At 39.5% G+C, this 24,169-nt stretch overlaps 2 protein-coding genes across 5 annotated transcripts in view; both read left to right on the plus strand.

Annotated features, from left to right (window-relative positions):
- The window catches only part of TMTC4 (transmembrane and tetratricopeptide repeat containing 4), a 57,545-nt gene extending 38,244 nt beyond the window's left edge, over nucleotides 1-19,301 (plus strand). For 2 of the 3 annotated variants that reach the window (XM_021415989.1, XM_021415999.1), the window contains exons 12-18: nucleotides 7,052-7,131; nucleotides 7,303-7,410; nucleotides 7,534-7,675; nucleotides 8,336-8,450; nucleotides 8,938-9,050; nucleotides 14,566-14,635; nucleotides 15,152-19,301. In XM_021415989.1, coding sequence (XP_021271664.1) covers nucleotides 7,052-7,131; nucleotides 7,303-7,410; nucleotides 7,534-7,675; nucleotides 8,336-8,450; nucleotides 8,938-9,050; nucleotides 14,566-14,635; nucleotides 15,152-15,303 — 780 coding nt within the window. In that variant the 3' untranslated portion in view covers nucleotides 15,304-19,301. The other variant, XM_021416006.1, reaches the window with a different exon arrangement.
- The window catches only part of GGACT (gamma-glutamylamine cyclotransferase), a 30,134-nt gene continuing 26,253 nt past the window's right edge, over nucleotides 20,289-24,169 (plus strand). Inside the window, exon 1 of one of the 2 annotated variants that reach the window (XM_021416042.1) lies at nucleotides 20,289-20,677. In XM_021416042.1, coding sequence (XP_021271717.1) covers nucleotides 20,320-20,677 — 358 coding nt within the window. In that variant the 5' untranslated portion in view covers nucleotides 20,289-20,319. Of the gene's footprint in view, nucleotides 20,678-20,766; nucleotides 21,029-24,169 lie in introns of those variants that run through there. The other variant, XM_021416068.1, reaches the window with a different exon arrangement.

Here is a 24,169-nt window from a genome sequence, read left to right on the forward strand (position 1 = left end):
GCAAGCTACTGAACTAACGCAGCTGGTTCAAAGCCAGCAAGTGTACAGGGAAAACGAGCTTGTGTTTGTCAACACAAGGCTATGTAGGCATGCCTGGGCTGTATTGATACTAGTGACAGCTTGCACAAATAGAGAGCATGAGGATGTGAACAGGGCGGTTTTTATAGACTCACATTCCAGCCTTCCTTAATGACTAACTTCAAAATTGCAGTAGTAAGGAACTTTACTAGCCAAGAACATTAGAGAACCCATTTGTAAGAGCCAGTCTTTTTTTTGTTCGTAATGGATTAGCTACATCTAGTCAACTTTGGCAAAGATAAATGTGAAAATTGGAACTAGGTTCTATTTTGGACTTCTGTTGTCAAGAAATTGCAGGCTTCCTTTAAAACTAGTTCTACAGGACTTTTCATTGGCCCCTTTATCTCAGTGGGAAGATGATTCAGACCAAAAGATGAAATGCAGATGATAACATTTTTCATTATTTTTCTCACAACATCTTTGATTTGTTTGAAGTGGTCATGCTTTAATCCCGTTTTGTAGCAGGGTTCCAGAATCTCCAGGTGTCTCCCAGGTACCAACAAGAGCTGCAGTTTTTGTGGTACAGCTCTTCTCAATTCCAAATTGTTTCTGAGCAATGTAAGGTAAATTTAACATAATTCTAAGTAACAAGTAGTTACAATAGTGCCTTCTTTAATTTCAGACTCACATTCTTTAAACATCTCTCTTAGACGGAGGTGTGGAAACTGCAATAAATCAAATTCTCTTGCATAGTAGCAAATCTAGCCCCTTGACTGATGGATATATCTGGTTCAAGAAGGTGGAATTAAGGATCAACTTTGATAAACATGGCCCAGTAATTTTGAAATGTATTGGAAGTAATCAGGTACCATAATGAGGTTACAAAATTTTTTGACTTATTTTTTTTTAAGTTCACAATATGGAAAAGTATATGTTATCTATTTTAAATATATGTATGCATGTGCATTTATTTATTTGCAAGAAAGAGAAAGAAGGATGTTACAGCTATGTCCAAGAGTATGTTGCTTTTTCTTGGTCCTGCGCTTAAGTTGGGTTGAAAGATTCTTAGACTGAAGTAGTATACATTTGGCAGTATTTTGCCTAGATGAGGAGAAGGTGCCTGTATATATATTCAATATCATCTTATCACATTTTTTTCATGCAGTATAGATTCATTGAATTCTTAGAGCTCAGTGGTGGTATGCACTAGTGTGAGTTAGAACTGGGCCAGCCCTGTCCCAGCTAAAGCAAATTTTGTAAACAGTAGCATAAACTCTTTTCTGATGATGACATGGTACAGGTAGTTTATGAATTTCAAATAATTCAGTGCTAATGGCTTAGAAAAGACTCAATGGATTTGAATCTTTTCATTAATGCCAGTGTGTTGCAAGTTAATCCAGAAGTGCTTTGTTGAAGCACTAGAATATGTGATTACAGTCTATGATAAAAGCCCAGCTACAGTTTGACCATATCAGATTACTGGCTTGGTATTCATACCCTTAGCTTTAGACATCTACATCTGAGCAGGTCAGGCTTCCTTTATAACTGGAGGGAGAAACTGTCCCTTTAGCACGTGGTCTTTCATCACCTTAAGCTACATGACTGATGCAGGCCAGAAGGACTGCACCCTGTTCTGTGTATTTCCCTCCACTGGTTAGGAAAGAAGTTCTGAGAACTATCTCAGTTGTGCGTTCATAAGGTTGTGAGATTTTGCCCTTGTACTAGCGCCATTCATTATTTCTAGACATCACTGTATTGCTTCTCACTCTCTAAGGTCATTATACACTGTTCTCTTTCAATTTTAAAGAATATTCTTGTTCTGAAGATGCTCATCTCATTGGCTTTTTCTGCAGTAAGTTACTGTTCAAAATGCCAAGTTACTTTTTCTTGTTTTTTAGCAAAGCCATGACAATTTGTAAGAATCCACAGACAATGCCTATTTTTGATGACTTCTTCTAGTTGATTATATAAATAAAAGGTGCAATAATATAATGAAATATACGGGAAGTAGTGACCATAGTGTTCTTCCTGGATTTTGAAATAACTGAATTTAAATGATTGTAAATTGTTAACAGTCTGTACATAATCTGTACATTCTCTTTGCTACTAGTTTTTTTTTTCCCTTTACAGCATGTAATTTAATAAGCTTGTGTTTTTTTTAAATCCACTTATGTAGGAACATTTCTGTAATACTTAGCAAGGGAGTTATGATACTCTGAACAAAATGTGCTGCTAACCAGTCTGCCTTGAGATACTAAGGGTGGTAGCTTTGTTCCTGATGCTTCGTGCAAACTGTTATTATCACAGGTACAAGTTTGTTGAAGGCAATCTATTCTAATACTGAAAATGAACAACAGATTTTTTTTTAAGACTATTTTCTCTACTTTCTTAAAAAGCCTCTTAAAACATCTTTGTGACAGGACAAGATTTATTGCTATTTAAGGATTTATGAAGCTGATCTAGAGAGAACTTCCTTTAGATATTAAAAATTCTATGTTAGATATTAAAAGGGGATTATCTTCTGAAAAGGGCACCTTAAATGCTGTAGGCTATATTTTTAGAGGCTAACTGGTGTTTTGTTGCATGGATAACATTTTAGATGTCAGGTGCTTTGTATATGAATATAGTAATGCAGAAGAACCCTTAGAAAATATTGGCTGCATGAACTAAATGGGAAGATCCCCCCCCAAAAAAAGCTTTTTTTTTTTTTTAATTTAGAAAACAGAATTTCTGGAGCAGAGGAAAGAGAGGAGTGTTTGATGGAAGAAACTGGCATTGAACACAGAAGCATCTGTGTGTTTCTGTACAAATTTTGACATCTGTGCTCTGCTTCCATCCTTTTCAGCAAATGTTCATATTTGCTGAAAAGGTGATTATAAGCAGTGAGGAAGAGAGAATAAAACAATCAATAATCAGGGCTCCAGCTGAGCACTACATGTATTTCCTAGATGATACTACAGTTCAATTTCTTCCTACACTGGTCTGAGGCAGGAAAGAGGGCAGGGGTGGAACAAGAAATTGATTTGACATTAGTGATGATTTTGTACAGGGAAAATGTGTTCTTTTTTCTTTTTTTTTCCCCCTCATTTTAGTGTGTATGCGCATTTAAACACTTGAGCAAGAGTTCAAGCACTGTGTGTGTCTAACAGTAATATACAACGCTTTTATGTTTTTATGATGACGTCTTAGACCCACTGAGGTACTATGGACAGATGAACACAGAGCCTAGTGCTAGGCCATGATGCCACGGTTATGTTAACTTTAAACGTGGCATGTCTGTTGAAATCAACTAGCTTTTCTCATGGCATATTTTTAATATATTGCTCTTTCCTAATGGCCCTCGCTGCAGAGAACGCTGTGTTGTTATGCATCTCTGAGAAATGCTCATTTTAGAACTATTACTGTAATTACCTGTTTAAGTTTGAGAAAGGAGCAAGTGGGCATAATGTAATATGTCATTTTCAGTTAATATCTGTCTTTAATGCTCATTTAGTAATGAAATTGTATGTCTGTTCTTAAATGTTTCGTCGGGAAAGGAAAATCATCTCCCAGGTTGGCATGGGTGGTATCTGTCAAAGCCAGTGAACCATGTCTCTGGAGATTAAATGTAAAGCATCACGCTGACCTCTCACTTTTAAAAGCCAGATTTTTCCCACCTGCAGGTGTATGGGAAGTGTTTGTCCCTGTGTTGTACAGATAGGGATTGTAGGAGAGGTCAAGGAGAATTACAGCCCTGTGCTTAGCAGAGGGCGTACAGGTTGTTTGTAAACCTGGTTGAGGAGAGTAGGGCAAAAGGCTGATCTTGACATCTCTCTCTAATGCCCAGAGAAGTGAGAGACATGACTGTATAACTAAAATTACCTACACCTTTCCAATGGCTATGTATGCTTAGAAACAATTCCTGATTCTGTTCTTAAGATAAAGATTTTACTGCATGTTTACTCCTCGTAAACTAGCTTATAAGCTGTTTTGTTGTTGAAAGTTTATGGTAGGCTGAGGGGTTGCTTGCTGTAATTTCTCTTCTCTTACTCTCTTCTCTGTCACCATATAGGGAGGAGCTAAGGTTACTATTTCTCCTGAGGGGAAGTTGGGAAACATGCATACAACAAGGAACTCTTCATATTGAGGAAAATTGTGTAGAAACATTGTTTCCTTTCCCACAGAAACTCTGAGGACAGAAGAAACACATGGAGAGAAAAATGGCTGTTTTAATAAGCAGTAGTATATTTAAATAGCTTCATTATCAGTTTTCATACTGTAATACATCATTTTAGCTCAGTTCACAAAACATACATGTACACTTAATATTTCGTTTGACGTTCTGACTTGTAAGAATTGATATCTTTTGGGTTTCGGCAAGCGAAACAACTCTGTTTACACGAGAAGAATATGCTTTTCGCTGCTCCTTTAGATAGAAATGGACCATAAGAAGTTCCACACTGTAAGAAACTGAGGCAAAAATAGAGTCTGAAAGTGAAATGCTGACTGGTTCCTAACACAAGACAACTGAAACATATGTTTCAAAGACTGAGTGGGTGGTGTACACAGTTGTGTTTTTTTCCTCATATGCTCTGTCTTCAGTCTTTAATCAAATTCCTTCCTGCAGCAATGCTCATGACATCTTTAAAATGTACAATGTGAAGAAAAAAAGACATCTGTAAAAATTCTTTAGAGAAAGAAATGGAATCTAGTTAGTATAGACTTCGTTTGCTTCTTTTATTTTTTTTCTGTTTTGCTAAAAGTTATCTTTTATCTGGAAGCACAGCAAAGTTTAATAACCTAATTATCTCTGAATAGATTTTGAGTCTGTAAACTTCAGTGTATGTATAATCAAAGCAATCCAGTTTGCTAAGAATGCTGTCATAATGTGCTGAAAAATTCCTTGAAGAGATGCAAATAACGCTCAGTCCTAGGCAACATTTTTAGGGTATATTATTTTACTTTAATGACCCCCTTGAAAGCTGTGCTATCTTTTTAATCACAGTGAAGTGGTCTTTATAAATGGCTGTGCCTTGATATAAACGTACCATCCTGTTGCTTGTTAGGAGTCGGCCTTGTCATATTTTTTTCTGAATGTACGAAGGATATGTCTGAATTTTTTTTTTTTTTCCTTGGAAGCTGTGCTAGAGCTGCTTTTATGGGATGCTGTATTTGTGTGCTTTTTTATATCTTACAGCCCAAGGAGCTGCTTCTGTGAATGCTTAGTAAGCCTTACAGCATTTTTACTATCTTTAAAACCAATGAAACTAGTTTTTCACTTATTTTAAAAAGTATGGGAAATGGTTTTAACTTGATTTGTTGGTGGTATGGTACTGTATAGTCACAGTCATGTAGAGGTGGAATTCAACAACTAAATACTATAACAGTTGAGTTCAAACATAATTGTGTGTGCTGGATCCAGGTGCTGTGCCAAAAACAATGAGAATTTAAACTTTGATGGACACATGAGGCAAAAATCCTTATCTGAATGTTTAAGGTGAATTAGAGCTATCTAAAGTTATTACAAACCTATCATGTATTTCAATAAAAGTAATTTCTGCATAGTGTTTTTTAAAGAGATTTAAATCAGATTTTCAAGGTATGGAAATAATTACAGTGTATAAGTTTGTTTTAGATGAGGCGTACACGTTTTGATTTCAAATGGTAAAGTAATTTAAAGCATGAATTCTGATCTAGTTGCAGAGAAGTCTATTTTCAGCTGTTGGTGTTCACAGTACATTTCTCTTATTTCTAAACTTGAGTATTCCTTTGACCAGGTAACATAGTCTCCTGGCAGTAGGCTTAAAATAGGATTTGAAATGTCTTCCCACTCAGATTTATCCTGAAATTCCTATCTAATCCTTATCATAAATTCAGATGATAGGGATCTTCTCTGTAGTTATCCCAAAACTCTAGACTTTTCCTTTATTTTCAACTATGTGTAATAGACAAGGACTCCAACATGCTGTCGTGTATTTTTTTTTTTTCTTCAGAAATGTTGCTTGATACACATTATTAAAGTGAGACAAAAATAGTTGGGTCTTTTGAGTGGAGAGAGGTGGTTGTTTTTCTGTTAATAACAAATTTCTCTTGGCTTATGCTGAAGTGAAAGAGAAGTTTAATCAACACTTAGTGTTGTAGTTTATCATAGAATCATCGAACGGCCTGGGTTGAAAAGGACCTCAAAAGTCATCTAGTTTCAACCCCCTGCTGAGTGCAGGGTCGCCAACCACTAGACCAGGCTGCCCAGAGCCACATCCAGCCTGGCCCTGAATGCTTCCAGAGATGGGGCATCCACAACCTCCTTGGGCAACCTGTTCCAGTGTGTCACCACCCTCTGAGTGAAAAACTTCCTCCTAAAATCTAACCTAATTCTCCCCTGTCTCAGTTTAAAACCATCCCCCCCTTGTCCTATCACTATCCACCCTCGTGAACAATTGTTCCCCCTCCTGTTTATACGCTCCCTTCAAGTATTGGAAGGCCACAATGAGGTCTTCCCGCAGCCTTCTCTTCTCCATGCTAAACAAGCCCAGTTCCTTCAACCTTTCTTCCTAGAAGAGCTGCTCCAGCCCTCTGATTGTCTTGGTGGCCCTCCTCTGAACTTGTTCCAAGAGCTCTGCTTCTTTCTTGTTCTGAGGGCCCCAGACCTGGATGCAGTACTCCAGATGGGGCCTCAATCTTCTGCTGTAGTGGATTTGAATGAGTCAGACTTTCTCTTATTCATCTGACAAATAAGAGGAAATGAAGGGTAAGAGGTCTCCATATAAAGAGTCTTATGGACAGTGTGATGACCTCATTTACAAATATCGGAAGTGAATAATCTTTCTTAACTAGCTAGAACAGGTAAGCTGATTTATTTATTGCTAAGATTTTGTCTTTTTACTGCTTTCATTGTATATATTGTCCAACCTGGAGAATCCACCTACCACAAACAATCAGCAGTTATTGACATAAATACTGACTGTGTCTATTTGGAGTAAGAATTTTTAGCGACACAAATCCATAAAATATGTGACTGTATAGCATCTGGTAAAATGTTCATCTGTATTTTCAGGTACACTACAATGTTGGCAAAAACCTGGCTGACAAAGGAAATCAAACTGCTGCAATCAAATACTACAGAGAAGCTGTAAGGTATTAAGAATTTTGCTGCTTTATTGAACTATCTTCAAATTGCTTTAATGTTTAACCAGGAGAAAATGCTTTGGTATTCATTTTCATGCTCTGCAGAGATGAAGAGCTAGCAATTTGCATACGGAAATGTGTCTCATACATAATAATAATCTCTTAAATTTTAAATTTTAGGTTGAACCCTAAATATGTACATGCCATGAACAACCTTGGAAATATTCTGAAGGAAAGAAATGAGCTCCAGGAAGCAGAAGAGTTGCTGTCCTTAGCTGTACAAATACAGTACGTTCAGAACAATGCTAAGCAGTGTTTTCACCAGCTGAGCAGAAATAATATACAATGGGATCTTCTGTTCTAGACGCTCCATTGTCATCTCTCTTTTTTTTTTTTTTCCAATTTATGCAGACCTGATTTTGCTGCTGCATGGATGAATCTGGGAATAGTACAGAACAGTTTAAGAAGGTTTGAAGAGGCGGAGCAAAGCTACTGGACAGCAATTAAACACAGAAAAAAATACCCAGATTGTTACTACAATTTAGGGCGGTTGGTAAGTATTTTTGAATAATTGATCACTATTAGAGTGGTTTGCATGTGCATATAATTCTGCTGTATTTTTAAATGCTTATAGTTATTCTAGTTTATTTGATGTGTACTTCATATTTCCTATTTTCAATGCTTTTCCTGTAATTCCTTCCATATCACGTTTGGTAATGCTGCTTTTCCCTGTAGAGATGTCTACATAAATATGTAGATTGTGGTCTTTTGTTAAAGAGGTCATTTTAATAATTGCTCAATATTAGTCTGCGTTACATAGATACAATTTGTTGTATATTCCAACAAATTGTTAGGCGGTAGAACCATGCAAAAAATAAAGCTTAGATTCCTGGAAATGTTTATATTAAATGTTTACTTCTTCTGTTGTATGGATTTCTAAAGTGCATGCTGGTTTTCATCCCCTTCCTACTGATATAAACATATTTGAAAACAAGCCTGGCTACCAGAGTGAAAGCAGTGTGGAAGTGTAATGTTAATATATACCAGTGTGTCTTCTATACTACCCTAGTGCTCTTTTTACATTTCTTATTTTTGTTTATAAAAGCAAGTTCTACTAGAATGATATGAGAAGGGCTAATAACTGTTTAGTACCTTTAGTCCATAACAGGGAAGTAAATCGGGGTGAAATTACTGGAGTTTTCTTTCTTTTTAGTATGCGGATTTGAATCGCCATATAGATGCATTGAATGCATGGAGGAATGCTACAGTTCTGAAACCAGAGCATAGTTTGGCTTGGAACAATATGATTATATTGCTTGATAATACAGGTATAAGCCCATTTGAATATTTTAATGAATAATTCAGTGTCTTGCTAAACTCAGAGCTTTATCTGTACTTATCTAAAAGGAGTTCCGCTTCTTCTGTGGCTATCAAGATACTCTTCATAAATATTAGAATGCTTTCTAACTCACTGGTTTTAGAGCATCATTTAAAATCCAGCCCATAAATTGAATTTCTGATCCTCGTTTGAAATGCCATCGGTGTGCAGGCATGTTTGTATTATAGACCAAACTTCAGAAGTTTTGAACCTGGGCTTTTGACCTTTTGAAAGTGTTATTTGCTGAAAACAAAATGGAGGTTTTCTGGTATTTCATTCTATAGGACTTTGCATTTCTTTGTGTCTGAGATACCTGGTTTTCTTTAAAAATGCATGTAATCAGCTATCCATACAATATGTGTGCTTGCAGCATGAAAAGGAGCTAGTAAGGCTGTGCTAAAAGATGCTTTCTCTTTTTCCACTGTGTGGGCTCCCAGGCAATTTAGCTCAAGCAGAGGCCGTTGGAAGAGAGGCCCTGGAGTTAATACCTAATGATCATTCCCTTATGTTTTCTTTGGCTAATGTACTGGGAAAATCACAAAAATATAAGGTAGGTAACTAGATCTTTCCCTGTTGCTGTTTTTTGTTGTTGTGGTTTTTCTTCTCTGTTTCTGTAGAGACTGAGGAAGTCGTTGTGGACTGTGGCTTAAATAATCAGGATTCAATGCCCATTTCTGTCACAGAATTGTTATGTGATTCTGGCCTAAATTAACCTCACTTTATTTTAGATGCCCGTGTTTAGGGCAACAACGTTCCAAACAGCGGTCAGTGAAGAGAAATGGGCTCTTAAGCACACTAGAGGGCAGTTAGGAATTGATATTTCTTTGCTGTCTATAGAGAAAACCCTCTCTGTTTAAAGGCTTTGGTTCAGGGTCTAAAATTGTGTGATGTGATATGCTTGTCCTTGTGCTCTTTGTATGTCAAGGAAGCAACGGTTACCATTACTTGGTATAAGTTCTAATCTCTTTACCTCAGAAGCTATCTAAAATGAAAATAGTACAGATTCTCTAATCGCAGATTGAAGATAGGATACTTGGATGATCCCAGAATATTATGAGAAATTCATACATTGATCAATATGTCAGGCTTTTTCTTGGATACAATTGGCCAGCAAGTGAGTGGCACTTCAAAATTAACTACTTACATTTACAAGTGGTGAATGTAATGCTACTGGGGACAGTGTATGAGCATACAAAGACTAAATCACATATAGCTAATATGTTCAATTGTTTTAATAGACTCCATAGGCACCGATGTACGTATGTGAGAGGAAGTTTTTGGTAGTCCTGAGAAAAAAATGTCATTTACTGAACCATAAGTTTTGGGGGTTTTGATGGCTTTTTGATATGTTGTAATGTTAGTAGTGCTCAAGGAACAGCCTCAGCATAAGAGAAGAAAGATTTTATGATGTTAAGCTTCTTAGATTTTTTTTTTTACCAATTACTGTGTCCAAATTACACAGTCATGTTCAGCTGTAGTGTGATGACCTGTCCACATGTGAAGCCAGGGCCTGTGACAGCCCAACACTTTTGTCTGTGTTGGTGATGTTGTTACACATTACATGACTGTTGCTCTACACTGACTGTTTCATTTTTTGTACATTCTATTATTACTCTCTTTCTACCTTGAAGCTGTTATAAAATATATTTTCAGGTTACTTTAACAAAGTTCTAGAAGAATACAAATTAACATCCAGAATGTATAAGGGATAATATTATGGAGGAGTTAATTGCTAGTATTACTTAGATGAGTCATGAGTGTGAAAGAACAGAGGACTGTACAGTTATTTAGCAAGAGTAATATGCAGCCTGACAAAAAAGAATGATTATAATAAAGTTAAGTAGAAGAAATAAGTGGAAAACTCACTAGGAAATGTTCCCCAGGTATAGAAGAAACAAGTTTGTCTTAGTGGACTTAGAAAATAAAAAAGGAGGTAACGCTGGCAAGTTCTGAAAGGTCATTATGCTGCAGGGGAATGCATTGGACAAAGTGGAAATAGTTGTAGGGGAAAATAAAGCTTTCAAGCCAGAATCCTGAATAAAGCAAAAGAGCCCAGGGAAGAAATCAGGGAGCCAGTGAGAGTTTTAATATTTCAATAGGGAGTAGTAGGTTTGGGTAGAGCAAAAGATAAAGCTGATGGGTTATAACAGGGAGAGCAAATTAAGGGAATTAGAAAGTGGACTTAGTTAGAAAAGGAGATAATGACAACAGCAGCTGTATTTTGCATGGCCTGGAAAAAGGAGATAGAGCATTGTTGTTTTGTTTTTTTTTTTTTTGAGTGGGAGAAAACAAAACATTGATTAAAAACAAGTATGGGAGATGGATTTCTTGCCCACCCCCTCAACATGTAAAAACAGAGAGAAGAGGATGGTTCTTTAAGGGTATTTATTGAGTTGGGAGGAGTGGGGGCGATGTGGGATAGAGGCTGTCAAGGTGATGGAGGTAACTTGCAGAGGGTTGCCTGGCTGCATCTGTTTTGTTGTATAACCTCAGGCATTTCATTTATTAACTTTTCATGTGTCTGTGTAAAAGTTGATACTACATTGGCTCTGCTGTCATAAAGTAAATTTTGGTTTGGGGTGGGTTTTGTTGTGTTTTGCTGATTTGTGGTTTTCTTTTTTGTTGTTTTGTTTGTTTGTTTTGGGTACCTCTTGCTTTAAAAGGAACTGAGTCAAAAAGATTTTACTATGGTATCAGAGATTCCCTTCAAATAATTTGGACAAAATTCTCCTTCAGTTTTAAATGCACTTTGATTTTCAGCAGAAGATGGATTTCCTGAGAGACCCAAAAAAAATCCTCTAGCACTTTAAGATTTGTTTGTATCCATTCATGAATTATTTATTATTCCAGAAACAAAGGCATATAAAAGACAAGCGGTTTTGTTGTTACTGAGTTGTTGACTTTTTTTTTTAATTAACATCTGTTATACCAATATAGACTTCTCACTTAAATACTTGTTGCAATGGACAAAGAATCAAGCTATCTTTAGTTCTTTGAAAATATGTATGCTGTATTTTTGTTATGTATACTTCCATTTTTTTTCTGTAAGAAGTACAACAAATTGGAAACATTCAGCATTTTTTTTTTGTATTTGAAATAAAGCCAGACTACAACTTTGTGCTGTGGGCTTGGCAGCAGATGGAATGCAGTGTGGATTCCCAAAGCCTCTGCTATACACAGTATGCAAGTTTCTTGACAATGCTTAATTTAAAGATTTGGCAAGACAAAGTAATTTGAAATATCACCGGATGTACTGGAATGTATATTTACTTTATGTATCTGCAATAATATGAAAGTGATGCACCTTCAGTAGTTTTTAATCAGATAGTGTGCTTCTACTAACTGCTGAGCAAAGCAGTGGCAAGGAAAATGTTTTCAGTATGTGGCTGAAGATGTACGGTAATGAGAGTCAGCTCTGATCATGTATTTCATTATATTTTCTGGGAACAAATTGCATATATTGTCCTATCTTACTTCAGCAGTGAAAAGAATGAGTCTTATCTACTTTTCCTTTGTGTAGGTGACAACGTTTAGCCATAAAAGTGAATTAACTGGACAGCACATCTTTCAGACTGTTGTTACCCTGCTCCATGAAGAAAGTAGAGATTTACTTATTTACTTAACTAAAACAGTAGAATTTGCAGTGGAAAAAAAATTACTAGCTACAGGATTTCTGACTACTAAATGCTTTCAAGGGCTGTTCAGCTGTTGATGTATAGGTTTGGGTAGCTATATGTAAAGAGGCTATCTTGCAACACCACAAGACTTGCCAGAGGTTTGAGTTTTGTGATGTTTCTCAGGGGACTGAGTCAGAATCATAGAACAATTTTGACCATGAGGGACATCCAGAGGTCATCTAGTCCAATCCCTGACCAAACTGGCAATGGCCAGTTGAGTCTTGAACATCTTTAAAACCTCTCCGGGCAACACCTTCCACTGCTTGACCCCACTCATGATTAAAAAAAAAAAAAAGTTGTTTCCTTTTATTTAAACAAAATTTCCCTTAAATTTCTTTTGTGTCTCATCCTGTTGCTATACAATTGTGAGAGGAGTCTGGCTCCATTTTTTGTGTATTCTCTGATCAGGTAGTTGCGCATAGCAATAAGGGCTCACATTCATCTTCTCTTCTGAAGGGTGGAGAGAGCCAGAGGAGATGCTGAGTCCTGCACCTGGGGAGGAACAAGTCCATGTACTAGTACATGCTGGGGGCCATCCAGCTGGAAAGCAGCTCTTCAGAAAAGGACAGGGGGATCCTGGTGGACACCAAGTTGAACATCAGCCAGCAGCATGTCCTTGTGGCAAAGAAGGCTGAGAACATCATGGGCTTATTAGGCAAAGTATTGCTAGCAAGTTGAGGGAGGAGATCCTTCCCTACTACTCAACATTGGTGAGGCCACACCTGAGTACTGTGTCCAGTTCTGGTCTCACCAATACAAGAGGGACGTGAACATAGTGGAGAGATTTCAACAAAAGGCCATGAAGATGATTAAGAGACTGGAGCATCTCTAGTTCAAGGAAAGACTGAGAGAGCTGGGACTGCTCAACCCAGAGGAGAGGGGGCTCAGAGGAGATCTCAGTATCTATAAATACTCAAAGCGAGGGCGCGCAGAGAATGGAGCCAGGCTCTTTTTGGTGGTGCCCAGTGCCAGAACATGCAGTGATCATAAACTGGAGGACAGGAGGTTTCCTCTGAACACCAGGCAGTGCTTCCGTGCTGTAGGGGTGACAGAGAACTAGCACAGGTTGCCCACAGGGACTGTGGGGTCACCTCCTTGGAGATCTCCAGAAGCCACCTGGCTGTGGGCCTGGGTACCATGCTCTGGGTGGTGCTGCTGGAACAGGGATTGGGCCACAGGGACCAGCAGGAGGTCCATGCTTACTGCAAAGGTCATGTAATTCCTGCCATTCCATTTCTCCATCCAGTCTAGATCTGAGTGATAGCCTTCCCATCCAGTGTATTGACCAATCCCTTCAATTAGGTGCTATCAGTTTCTGATAATGCATTCAATTCCATCACCCAAATCAGTAATTAAGTATTTAAACGATGTGGGTCTCAGAGGCCAATATATCTAGGGACTTTAATAGTCAGAGTATGAGAATGTTAGAGGAGCAGCTTATGCCAGGGAAAAGCAGTGCCAAAACTTGTACCTTAGACATTAAGTTTGTGCCTTAGGGCAGAAGACTACTACATGGAGGAAATTTTGTCTCCAGGTATTTTGCACTGAAAATGAATGAGCAACTTTCCCTAAAATAGCATAGCACAGGATCTGTGTGAAATTGCATCTTTTGAAAATATCTAAACTTGCACACAAGTTAATACGGTCTATTTGGATTGAGGAGTATCTTTTTAAACTTCTTTAGGAAATATGCTCTGAAATAAAAGTGCCTTATTCAGCAGCTAGTATGGTAAAGCAAAAATCTTGAACTGTGAAATTAACTTAGCAGAAATTGCACCTCTGAATATTTGTTGAGAGTTCTGCTTTTCTAAGTACTCAGGCATCATCAATGCTAAAAGCACACATACTGCATCTTGGAATATGGAAAAAGTAGCTTGCAAGAAATGTGAAGAATGCTTCAGTTGGTTTGATTTTTAAATGACAGACACTCAGTTATTCTTCATTAAGAACCATGTTGAAACATCTGTTTGAAAGGGTTTTACTGGAATGCTCACATTTTAAATGGTAGAAATTGTATTAAAGGGGAGGATGCCTAAAAGCAATTTTCTCAGATACTGTATTATATTATGCTTGCTTTGACTGAAACTTGAACAAGTGATGTAATTAACCTGCTTTTACAAACCTCACTAGTGCTTAACAGCTCCCAGTTAAAATAATGTGAACCTGCAAAATCTTGGCACTTGTTTGTACCATTGTTACTTTTTTTTCTGGAGGCTACAGCCACTTGAACTACAGGATTATGCAGGTTTAGATTATGCATATTGTGGAATCATGTAGATATGGTGTTGTTTGAGGTTTCCTTCAATTACAGTTCTGAGTATATTTTGCTTTATTTTACGTACTGCAAGAGTAGACTGTCCTGTTGACTTGTTCTTCTAAATTATTCAGGAATCTGAAGCTTTGTTCCTCAAGGCAATTAAAGCCAATCCAAATGCTGCCAGTTATCATGGTAATTTAGGTAAGAGACTTTCTAACTCTCCTCAGCTGTATTGTTTGTTTGCTTCATATTCATGGTGGTTTAAAAGAAAAAGCAATCTTCTGAGCTTTCTTCCTGCTGAGCAGATTGCTATTTGACTTCCTGGAAAAACTGCCAGCCGGTGAAGAACAGTGCACTAACCCAGAGAAGCTGTCACATGTTATGACAGATCAAGAGAACTGCACAATCCAGCCTAGAGGTAGCTGCACTTCAGTGGCTGCAAATTGGTTCATTTGTGCTATGCTTGTAACCCGCAATGAGCTCACCAGATAAGAGCTGCCATTTATGGCTACAGTGTAATTCATTCCGTCAGTCCCATTCCAGTTCTGCTCCCAGGCTTTGCTCCTGCATTTGGCAACAGAACAAGCAGCTACTGTGCCACCAGCCAGTGAGAGACCCTCACTGGAAACAAATGCTTTAATGTTGTTTTCCAAGTCATTGGCAAGACTGCACATTATTTGACAATATTGCTAATGAAATTCCTTATTGATGTTCCAGCTGTGCTTTATCATCGCTGGGGAAATCTTGACTTAGCAAAGAAGCACTATGAAGTCTCTCTGAAGCTTGATCCTACGGCACCTGGGACCAAGGAAAACTACAATCTCTTAAGAAGAAAATTGGAGCAATTGCAAAAGAAAGGCGGTGCCTGATCTTTCTTTTCAGGTTGTCCATGCATGCCGTTTACCATTAGCGTTACATGGTTACTTTTGACCATGTAAAGGATTCAGTCATTATTTCTCAAAAATAACACCAGCAGCAATGCAAACTTGAATGTCCAATTATGCCCTCCTGCAGATTCTAACATTTCAGCTGGAGTTTGGAGATCTTTTCATTTTTACTCTTGGACTGCATTTGAAGTCCCTTAGAACACTTTTATAGGTACACGAAGGCAATGCAGATGGAATTTCACAGCTGTGAATAAATAGCAATATTTGCTTTCACTTGCAATTTGATATCTTCATCTGACTTTTTAGCAGCAGGATGAATATCAGAAGGCAGTTTTATTTCTGAAAGTGTTTCTGGAAAAAGTGCAATTTCCTGTTTAAATCCTGATCGTTTCAAGTATGAAGAATATCTGTCCACTTCAGTTTTATTACTGCTTTCTACTGCCAGTCCTCCAGAGCCAGTAGAAGAATGGATTCTTTCCAGCAGTCTACTCTTGTAATTTGAGTTATATCTTGGTTCTTGTTTCTGGCTTCACCCTTTGAAGTGCAGAGTTTGTACAGGTGAAAATGTGCACCACAAAAGGTTGGTCAGCCACCAAGCTGCTGAGATATGCTCGAGTGGAGAAAATACTCCTAGATTTAAGACAAGATTTTAGCAAGCAGCAAATGGAACAGAAAGAAGCGTGAGGTGACAGAAGAGTAAGCTAGAGTTTCTGTTCTTCAGGTAGCCTCATCTAGCACAGACAACTTGGGCCACAAGTCAGAATTACTTAAGCTCTTGCAGCAAATTAGTGGTGTAAATACAGTATAGCGTCTACGGGAGCTGATTCTCATGGTCTAAGGCGCTGTAGTGCTTTTTGGTTGAGGACGTAACACCTAGCTCCTACGCTGTTGGTAAATAAAGAGAATTTCTGTGGGAAAAGTAACTGGGCAGGCAACCTGACCTTGACTGTTAAGGTATGAACTGGAAGGAACTCTGGTAAACCTTTGTCTAGCCATGGCTCCTGAGTTTGCTGAAATCACAGATAAATACGCATAGCTGTTAATGTGTAAACTGGTCACGTTGATACGGGATGATTCAGAGATGGGCACCAATTGATACAGTCACTTTTCAACTTGCTGTGATACACATTTAAGCTCTGGCTGTCCAGAGTTGTTTATATTTACATTCCTGTTTCAGGAAATCATCACATCTATTTTCTTGTTTGTCTTATTTAAGATTGGATGACTTCTACTGAATGTGAAAACTGAGGAACTTAGCCTCTCTTTTGTATTCCTTTATTTTTATCCCCATAGGAAGACACTGATCAGTGCTGTATTTGCAGCTTTCCTAATTAGTGCAGTGATTATTTTATAGGAGACTGTGGAATGTTCTCCATACACAACTCATCTGTGAGTGTGTGGAACCATTCAAAATGTCAGGGAAATGCCTGCCATAGGACAGGATGTCACATGAACTTGCCATCTGAGCACCATGTAAGCATTCTACATCCAGACTGTGTCCTGAACCTGCAGTAGGCTAATTTTTGAAAGTGACAGTTGATTCAAGAACCAGTGTGTCTGCAAAGCACAGTGCAATACTGCAGAGCTCATAAGCATCCTCTAACAAAGTCGGTTTGGGTACCACGAGTAGTGCAGCTATTTCAATGTAATATTCTTTCCAGAGTAACTATAAATCTAGACAGAAAGACTATGGCAGTGATACTGCACAAATTTGGCTTTGAATGAATTAATACACCTGCATTGCACATGCACAAATCTTATATTTGTCCACTGATTTTAGTTGAAGTACCAGAGGCACGTATTTGTACTAGTGCAGTGCTCCTCTCCTGCTATAACATGCTCTGTTTCTCAGCAGGACTAATTAGTTCGTGTGAGGTACCAACTTTGATGCGTTGTTTCCATTTCTTCTGGTTCTGCACCAGTATGGCCTCCCATCTTCTGATGACCAGTATAGTTCAGTCTTTATAGTTCAACTTTCATATCTGAAATAGAAAAATAGATAAACTGAAATAGATAAACCCTTCAGTACAGACAGCAGACTTTTAAGGCTTTCCATGCCTAACTTAATGTGCATTGGGTATAGAGACTTCAGTCATAACGTATTAAAGGGTTGGGATCTGGCCGGATGAGCTATAAACTAGCAGAAAATAGATGTTTAATATAATCAAGTCTTTTCTGTATATTTGGAATATGACCTACTGAGTTTAAATTATTATTCTCATCATGAAGTTCAGATGTATAGTTGTCTCTGTTGCCTACCAGGTTAGCTTTACAGAAATCCAGTAGATCAATAATATATATGGGGTCTGAATTCTCTGTGTCTCATTACGAACCAAAGTTGTTGCAGAAATTCCTCTGTGGAAATCAGTTTGTCCTCCTACTCATGAGTCTTAGACGGAAGAGACATGCCAACATATTGGACACTTTGTTGGCATTTGAAAATGGTGTTTACTCTTCAAGACAGACAGTGTGATTTATTCTTGATTAGTTTTCTGGGCACCTATTGTATTATTCTGTGTGGGACTATTTGTTTAATATCATTTTTTAGTGCTATAGAAATTCAGTGTGGTTACTTGTATGAGAGTAGTAATGATACTCTTGTGACTGATCATAATGTTGGGGCATTCTTTGGGTTTGAAAGAAGCAAACTTTTAAGTTTAAAATTCTTAAAACTTTCAAGAACGCTAGGCGTTCTTTGTTGTTTTATTTTCAGAATTATTTTGAGAGGGCAACATTTATAATGTTAACCGTTTTCTTATTTTCTCATACCTGGCTCCTGGAATAGTGCAGAACACACACTCTGGAAGAAAGAAAGGCTTAGACAAAAGTGGGTTTGTATGTAGCTATTGTAACAAACAGTCTGTATTTCCAGCATGCTGGATTTTTTTCTCCATGTTGCCTTTCTACCATTGCCAATTATGGAAGACTATTTCCTTCTTACCAGCTGACCTGATTCTGTAGTGAAATCAAGAAACATGGATACACTTATTTTTTTTTTTTCCAAAACTTTCTTGTTCGAATACAGTTCTGAAGACATACTCAGTGATTCGATGCACAGAATGGAATCAATGCACAGAATGACTACTACGGATTACAGCCTATTTTCACCAAAAACTTCCAAGAGAATTCTGTAATTGTATGTTTCTCTCGTATTTAGAAAAATGTCATGTACATGAAGTTTCCTGTTATTTAATTTCATACTTAGGTTTTAGAGATTTAGGTTGTGTGTGTATGAGCGCTCAGAAATAAAAATCTTCAATACTTCTGAATGGTACGCTACAAATATTGGGCCCTGTTAATTGCAGTTTCCTCCATATTTTAGACATCTACATTTGAGCTGTTCATCCTAGTTTCTCTGTAATAGGAATAAAACAGGTAACGTGAAATACGATTCATCTCCTAGAGAAAATGATGCGAGGCATCATGTATTTGAAACAGATATTCTTCACTACCTTCAAGGGGTTACTAAGATGGTCTGCTCATATATATTAAGAAAATCTCGGCTGATTTCGGATGAATTAATCCGGTCCTCTCTTACACCATCCTTTGCACAAAGAATATGAAGACTGGCATTGAAGGAAACTGGCAGGTACTTGCCTTAAGAGTCAGCAATAGCGACTGGATGAGGGAATGGGATAACACAAATTAGAAGAGCTTTGGTTTCTCCAGACAGTTAAATTTATGAGACTGATCAAGCATCTGATTGTCAAATCTCTCCCTGCACAAGCAGTGCACTGGGGTCCAGTTCTATCTATTGTTAGCTTGTCTGTGATCACAATAAATGATAACAACTTATTGTTAAATTGACTTTTTGTTGTTCACTGTTTTATAAGCAATCTAAAGCAACTGTATATTTACAAAGACGAGATTTCCTTAAATTGAAGTTGCTGTTTCAAGCTGCAGCTGTTAGAATGTCAAATGTGATAGCGTAGCCCATTGTATGTTTTGGGTTTTTTTACATTAAATACCTTAATTTTTTTTCTGGTTCTTCCTTGTATTCTTCATTTCATTTGGGCCTAGATACATTTACACACCTGTTATTACATGTAGATTCTCGTGCGATTCTTGACCCTTTCACTAAGTAGTGCTACTCTTTTCACAGCTTTTCATTAAGTCTCTTTCAAATGTATGCTTGTGGGCATGCTTACCTCAACAGGACTGAAATTTGCTAGATGTAAAAGTGAGATCACATGGCTGAATTTGTGAGATGTAAAAGCAGAGCCAGCCAAACTCCTGGTTTAGTCATGTACCACCCAAAGCTGCAGGTCCTGCTGGTTATAGCTGCTATGGGCTGCGTGCTGGACTCCACAACACTGTGGTTTTATGTAGCAGTACTGTTATAAGCAGAGCAGTTTAGATCCTCTGCTTAAAAGAAAAAGGACTGTATGCCCATGCTGAAGAAGCAGAGGTGTATTTGCAATCTTTTATTGGGAAGTTCTGTGGCAGTGCGGTGGCACGGCTGCTCCATGTCTTAGTGATGATAGACTCCAAGTGGCCATGGGCTTGTTAAAATAATTATTTTTGTTAGGAAAAATAAAAATCCCTGTGGGTGTTGAAATTGGTGAAATTGGCTTGTGCTCGCAGAGTGGAAATGGTTTTAATGTAGAGCTAATCACTTAGATGGCAAAGGAAACATCTCAATTTCTTTTCAGTGGACCAAGAAGTGAATATGTTTGTATTGGAGCAGTGTAATAAATCTGCATTTTAATTGTATTTTAACAGATTCAATTTGTGCTAATGTTTATTTTTGAGCGCAGTTGTTTTGATTCAGCGTCCTGCTGCACGCCGGGAACAAAATCTCCTGGCGCTGTGACATTCAGGATGTTCTTCCCCTAAGCTGAAACACTCCAAAATCCTGTTCCACACAAGATTGCCCGGGATGGATGCATACACCTAAAGCAAAAGGAACGTGGCGGAGCACCTCACCCCTAACCAAAAACAACAGAACTGGGAGCTGCTGCCTGGATCTGAGCCACCTCACCTTGCTTCGGAGCTAAAATGCTCTGTGTAAGCAGGGGAGTAGTGACACCCAACCTTCTGCTGCCGTATTCGCGGAGGAGGAACTGCTCCTTGCAGTCCCAAAAGCTGGCCTACAGCTGGCTGCCCACAAGCTCTGCAGCGGTACTTCCTGCACGCTACTGCCCTGACTTCTCCCTCCCCGCAGAGGCTGCCCGTTTCGCCCGGTCCCGCACGGGGTTCCCTGTGGCCACCGGCCCACGGTCTCGACGCCCCGCCCAGCCCGGCCGGCCCCGCCCCGCCGCCTATTCCCCCGGGAGCCTCCGCGGGCCGGGCAGAAGGACGCGGTCGCAGCCGGAAGCGGAGGCGCCGAGAAGGCGGCGGAGGGCAGCGCTGGCGGGTGAGTGCGGCGGGAGGCCGGCCGCCGGCGGGGGGCGCGCTAGCACCGCCCTCTCGGTCACGTGACTCCGCGAGTCCGTCCGCGCTCCCCGTTCTGGGTTCTCGGCGGCCGTTGGGCTGAGGCGCTGCGGGCGCGGCTCCGTCGGGCTTCAGAGCCGCCGGGCTCTGGGTTCCGGGTTCGGAGCGGTGTCACGGCGACCGCGGCAGCCAGTGCCCTGGGCGGCGAGGCCGCCAGCCCGCCCTCTGCCGACGCTGCGCTGTCCTTTGCCTGTAAAGCGGCCCCTGCGTGCGTCCCGGCGTGTTGCTTCTTCGCTGCTCCGCCGGGCTCGTGGTCAGGTCCTCGTAGCGCACCGTAAGCACAGAGGTGACCCTGCCTGGGCCTGGTCAGGTGTACTGAAGGGGATATGTAGGAAAAACACCTCACGTAAAGGGAGAACAAAAAGAAAAACGCGTGTGTATCCCTCTGGCAGTTGATAGCAGCGTCCTTACAGGATAGCACCTCAGAGCAGTGGCTCTGCCTGCCTTGCTTGGCATGGGTTTTTATTTTTTATGTTGGCAAGCCTCCCAGGTATTTCATTTAACTGAGCCTAATTTGTCCTGCTTTTTTGCATCCTTTTCCATTTTTGAGATATATAAACCCTGTGCTTCTGACTTAAGGTTTGTTTAGCTGTATCTGAGTTAACTACAGGCAACTAACTGTCTCATTTTTAGGCATGGGGGCTTTTTCATTTGCTCTTTGCTTTTTCTGCTGTGCTTTGCTATGCTCTGAGAATGCCAGTGTGGCTCCTTGCGTAGAGCCTGACTTAGAGAGACACCACTGTATCTCCAGAGCCCAGCTGCCCGAGTGGACTTGAGTTCATATTCCCTCCAGGTTAGTGTTGAAGCAGTGAGTCATCCACAGAAGCAATTTCCTGGCAATTAAGATTAGGCCATTAAGAAAGGTTTTTACATTTAGCACATCTGAATGGGCTTATTACAGACTTTCTTCACCACTCCCCTTGAGAGATCTCCTAGAAACCTAGGCTGTGACTCCAGGGTGTCTGTATCCTCTGCTACCACTGATCTGCTCTCTTTGCTTCCACGGTCCAGGTCATGTGAAAACCAACATGTCTTGTTAGCTAAGTGTGTTACAGCATTCTGTCTGCCATCAATAAATAACACAGAACAAGCGTCCCTCAGCCTGAATTGTCAAGAGTGTTTACATGTTAAAATAGCTGACTTCCAATACATTGCCTGTGTTTTACAGTCCGCATGCTATTGCTGACAAATAGGAAGTAGTTAATGCATGCAGTACCTCATTTTGCTTGGATTCTTGCTGGCTGTTTGCTCCTCACTTTCCAAGTTACTGTGATGTTCTGCATCATGGAATCATAGAATCCTTAGACTTGGAAGGGACCTCTGAAGGCCATCTAGTGCAACTCCCCTGCCGTGAACAGGGACACCACCGCTAGATCAGGTTGCCCAGGGCCTGATCCAGCCTTGCCTTGAAAGTCTCCAGGGATGGGGCATCCACCACAACACTAGTAACCTGTTCCAATGCCTTACCACCCTTGCTGTAAAAGATTCTTTCCTTATATCTAACGTAAATCCACCCTTCCTGAGCCTGAAACCATTTCCCCTTGTTCTATCACCGCAGACCCTGCTAAAGAGTCTGTCCCCTGCTTTCCTATAGCTCCCCTTTAGATACTGAATATCATAGATATTCATCTTTGCAAAAAAAGATATCGTCTTTGCAAACAGCTTTGTTTGATTCTTTTCCTGAGTTTAAGACCACTGGAGTATGGAACAAAGCTTTGCTCCATCACAGAAGAATATGTGTCACAAATTCAATACCTATTGTCATCTGTTCCTTCTAATTTTTCTTTCAGTGATTTCTTTATGCGTGATCAGATTCAGGATAGAAATACTGTTTAGAGTACTCGATTTTATTCTTTAGAAGGGATCATCATGTCAGCTCGTGGTCTTCTTAGCTGATTTCTGACATGGAAAGCTAGGTGCCCTCAGAGAGCCTGAGGCAGAGGGGCAGGCCTGTTTGTGCATCCGACACCCTGCTGTCTCTCCCACCTACTGTTCGCTGCACACAGCCTCTTCACATGAAGCAGTGTTGCCTGGCCTGGGCATGAGTTGTGCCCTGAGCAGGAGTCTGGTTCCTTCCAGCCAGTATCCCTCCAAGCTGCCTGTGTGTTTTCCTGACTCCCAACAGCAGCCTATTTCAAAAGGTTTTATTTCTCAGAAGAGCTTGCATCTGACTGCTGATATAACCATAATCTTTTCCTCTTCTGTCTCTGCTGGTTGTTCTGTCTCTGCTGTCTCTGCCGGTTGTGTTTGCTTGTTCTTATGGAACTTTGGGGAAGTGAGAGGTTACATTACTGCCTGATAAATGTTATAAATTTATGAGGGTAGGTACAGTCACAGGGGTGCAGTCCTGAGGGTGTACTGGAGTAAAATAAGTGAATAATAATTTAGGGTTGTGTTCACCTTTTGGTACTAACTGTGGCACATTTTTGCTCTGATACACTATCCAAAGTGTTTTTCTGTATAATCATAAACAGCATTAACAGTTATTGTTCGTAGCAAAAAATGCACCTCATTTCACTGTAGTTCACATGTCCCCTCTTTTCTGGAGCAGTGCACTCTTTTTTTCCTTATTCATGTCCTGTTGTATATTTCTCATGCTCTAAAAGAATATGCTCTTATTCTTAAATCTGGTCAGGTAGTTTTCATAACTGTCGTGCTTTAGGTAGAATTGAATATAAATCTTGTGTGACACTTTAAGTGATGTGAATTTCTTGGGCAGAGAACACTTGCCACAATAAGAAGCATTTTCTGTATGAATGTAGTCTGTCTTTCTTGCGTCTTCTAAAGCTAAATTAACAAAGAGGTTAAATATTAAACAGGTAACTTAGTAAGGGACAGAGTAAATGTATGGAGGTTGTAATGTCATTGAGATTGCAGATGCAATGCCTTTGTATTCTCTCTCCCTCTTTCTCCTAGAATGTTGAAAGCAGTAGTAAATTACTGTGCTTAAATCAAGTCTGTGGCTATTTTGAGTTTTCTGTTCCTTTTCACTCCAAAAATTTAATTACATTTTGTGGACCATGTCAAACAGCTCTCTCTTCCTCACTTCCAAAAACCAATTAACGCTGAAGAAGGACGTTCTATTGATTTACCATTACAATGTTTGTCAAGAATGCCCTTTACATTAAGATTTTGGCTATTTTCATTTCTTTGAGTTTGTCAGTGATTTGCTTTTAACATCTTGGGAAAAGCCTATTGAGTATTGTTGTCACTTCTGATTTCTCTGGCTTATTCTCTCTGGAATTACCTGTATAACCACCTCTTTCTGCAGCGTTTGACTGTAATTGCTTAGGACTTTTACTAACAGCTGAAGTTACCGTTGTATTACTGCCATTCTGACAGAAGTCCTTGGCCATGTGGAATTCTTTTTTCTCATCCTTTTCCCTAAAGCATTGCTTTTTCCACTGTTACCTGT

Source organism: Numida meleagris, chromosome 1 (genome assembly GCF_002078875.1).
Source record: "Numida meleagris isolate 19003 breed g44 Domestic line chromosome 1, NumMel1.0, whole genome shotgun sequence".
In the NCBI taxonomy this organism is placed as follows: Eukaryota; Metazoa; Chordata; class Aves; order Galliformes; family Numididae; genus Numida; species Numida meleagris.